Here is a 2,165-nt window from a genome sequence, read left to right on the forward strand (position 1 = left end):
TTACATTATAAAAAGTCTTAGACTTTTAATAACATAGGTTATCACGACGTACGAAAAATGCTATAAAAAGTCTTTTATAGCATTTTTCGTATGCTATCGTATCCATTATTTCTTGTAGTAATTGTACAGTACCCTAGTGGATTAGGGCAAGAAAAATCTGGTATAGTACCTAGACTCGTGCTCTTGAATTTCAGTCTGGTCTTGGACGGTGGTGTAAACACCATTCTTTCTTGTAACAACCTATACTAGCATAATTTTTCGCTAACCAATCCATTCCAAAAATTACATCATACATAGATATATCAAGTACTTAATTTTACTCAGCAGCAATCATATCCACCCCTGCCAAGGTGCCTACTGAGAATCCATGTAATAAAGGTTCTAACACAAACTTTGCTTGACTAACAAAAATAGTAGAAATAAAAGAATGCGTAGATCCCGAGTCAAACAATGTCAAATCAAGGTGACCAAGAACATTTAGTGTACCTGTCATCGCTGCATCAGGGTTTCCAGTATCCTGACTAGTAGAGGCATAAGCTCTCGCTGGAGGACGGTTCTGAGTGGGGTTATTTGCGATGCGTAATAGCCTCTGCTGAATTTTGGTATCATTAGTATGACCTCTAGGACAGTCCTTAGCCAAATGCTCTTCCTTTCCACATCGAAAACAAGCTTCAAAGCGAGCCAAACACGGGCCCCAATGATTCTTACCGCACTCCTTGCACTTGAGCCTATTTTCTGATCTGTTCTCACTGCCCTGCTTTCCACGCTTAAAATCATGGCGCTGTTTGTCGGATCGATTCTTTGTATGTGAAAAAGACAATTCATTTCCGTTAGTCTGGCTGTGGTGTCGCTTCTGCCCCACTGGTGATGAAGGAGGTTCACGCGAACTATCAAGTCCTTCCATAGCCTTAGTTGCTCTCAGGGCGGCAGTGTAAGTGGTAGGCACAATCACCTCAACAGTGTTGCGAATCTTCATATCTAACCCAGTACAAATCGTTGAGCTGTTCTGTAGTCCGTTTTCACCAATTCTGGGGCAAAACGCTTTAGTTTAGAAAATTCCCTGGCGTAGGTAGTGACAGTATGTCCCCTCTGACTCAATTTACTAAACTCCTGTTGTTTTCGCAGCTGGACATCCTCTAGATAATATTCTTCAGTGAAGACATCCTTGAACGTCGCCCATGAGACTGCACTACCCTCAGGGCTAATAAAGGTCGCGAGTTGTCTGCCACCAAAACTCCGCACCATCATGCAGCATAAACGTAGAACACTCCACCCTATAGGCCTCAGGGCAGTTGGTCAGTCCAAATACTATCTCAATGAATCTCAACGACATCTATGCCACCGTTGGACCGTCATATGCCCCCTTAAAATTTTGAGGGTTACCCCTCTTGAAATCTCGCCGATACTTAGCCTCTATGGTTGATGTAGAAGCATTTTCTTACTGGTTGGCAGTAAGATTTTGCATCACAGTTTACAATGCATCTACTAGAACAGTTGTAGGGTCTGGTGTGGCTTGAGGTGTTGCTAATGGTGAAAGAGACTACTCTATAGAATCCTCTCGTTCCAAATTACGTCCCCTTCCTCTTCCTCTACTCCTAAGCAACGGTCATCCCCTAAGATCTCCAACTCGAGTTTTAGGTGGCATCTAAACAGTGCACATAACCACTAAGTCACATACTTATCTAATAGATTCTATAAACATTTGTAGTTAGACAAGTCACTCATACATACAACTATAGCATTAACATAACCATCCGATAGTACATGACATATCATAAATCATGCCAACATATAACACATGTACATCATATCATTCATTACAAAATACATATTCACTACTACATGCATCATCTAACTAAGAATTTTAAATTCTTAAAAAGGCATACCTGATGGTGACGGTGCGCTTGATAGAGGACCATGAAAGTACGTTAGGCCTACATCATAAGCCAGTCTACAAGACCTATATCCTAGGGTTCTGATACCAACTATAATGCCCATAATTTTCTTAACCTAATCAGTGACGTCATCCATACATGCATAAATCTTTAAGAGGCAAATTCAACATATATAATCTTGGAAACAGCACAAGTCTTACATAAAGGTTCAAAATTTGAACTAAAGATTACTCTGAAACGGAAACATTCAATAACTGAATCAGAAAATTT

The 2,165-nt window shown here is 40.4% G+C and overlaps 1 protein-coding gene across 1 annotated transcript; it reads right to left on the reverse strand.

Annotated features, from left to right (window-relative positions):
- Positions 1–316: 316 nt before the first annotated feature.
- On the reverse strand, positions 317–976 carry LOC111438512. The gene has a single exon (XM_023076425.1). It carries the CDS (start codon positions 974–976, stop codon positions 317–319), a length of 660 nt encoding a protein of 219 aa, XP_022932193.1.
- Positions 977–2,165: the final 1,189 nt, after the last annotated feature.

The sequence above is a fragment of the Cucurbita moschata genome, unplaced genomic scaffold, assembly GCF_002738365.1.
Source record: "Cucurbita moschata cultivar Rifu unplaced genomic scaffold, Cmos_1.0 Cmo_Scf00076, whole genome shotgun sequence".
In the NCBI taxonomy this organism is placed as follows: Eukaryota; Viridiplantae; Streptophyta; class Magnoliopsida; order Cucurbitales; family Cucurbitaceae; genus Cucurbita; species Cucurbita moschata.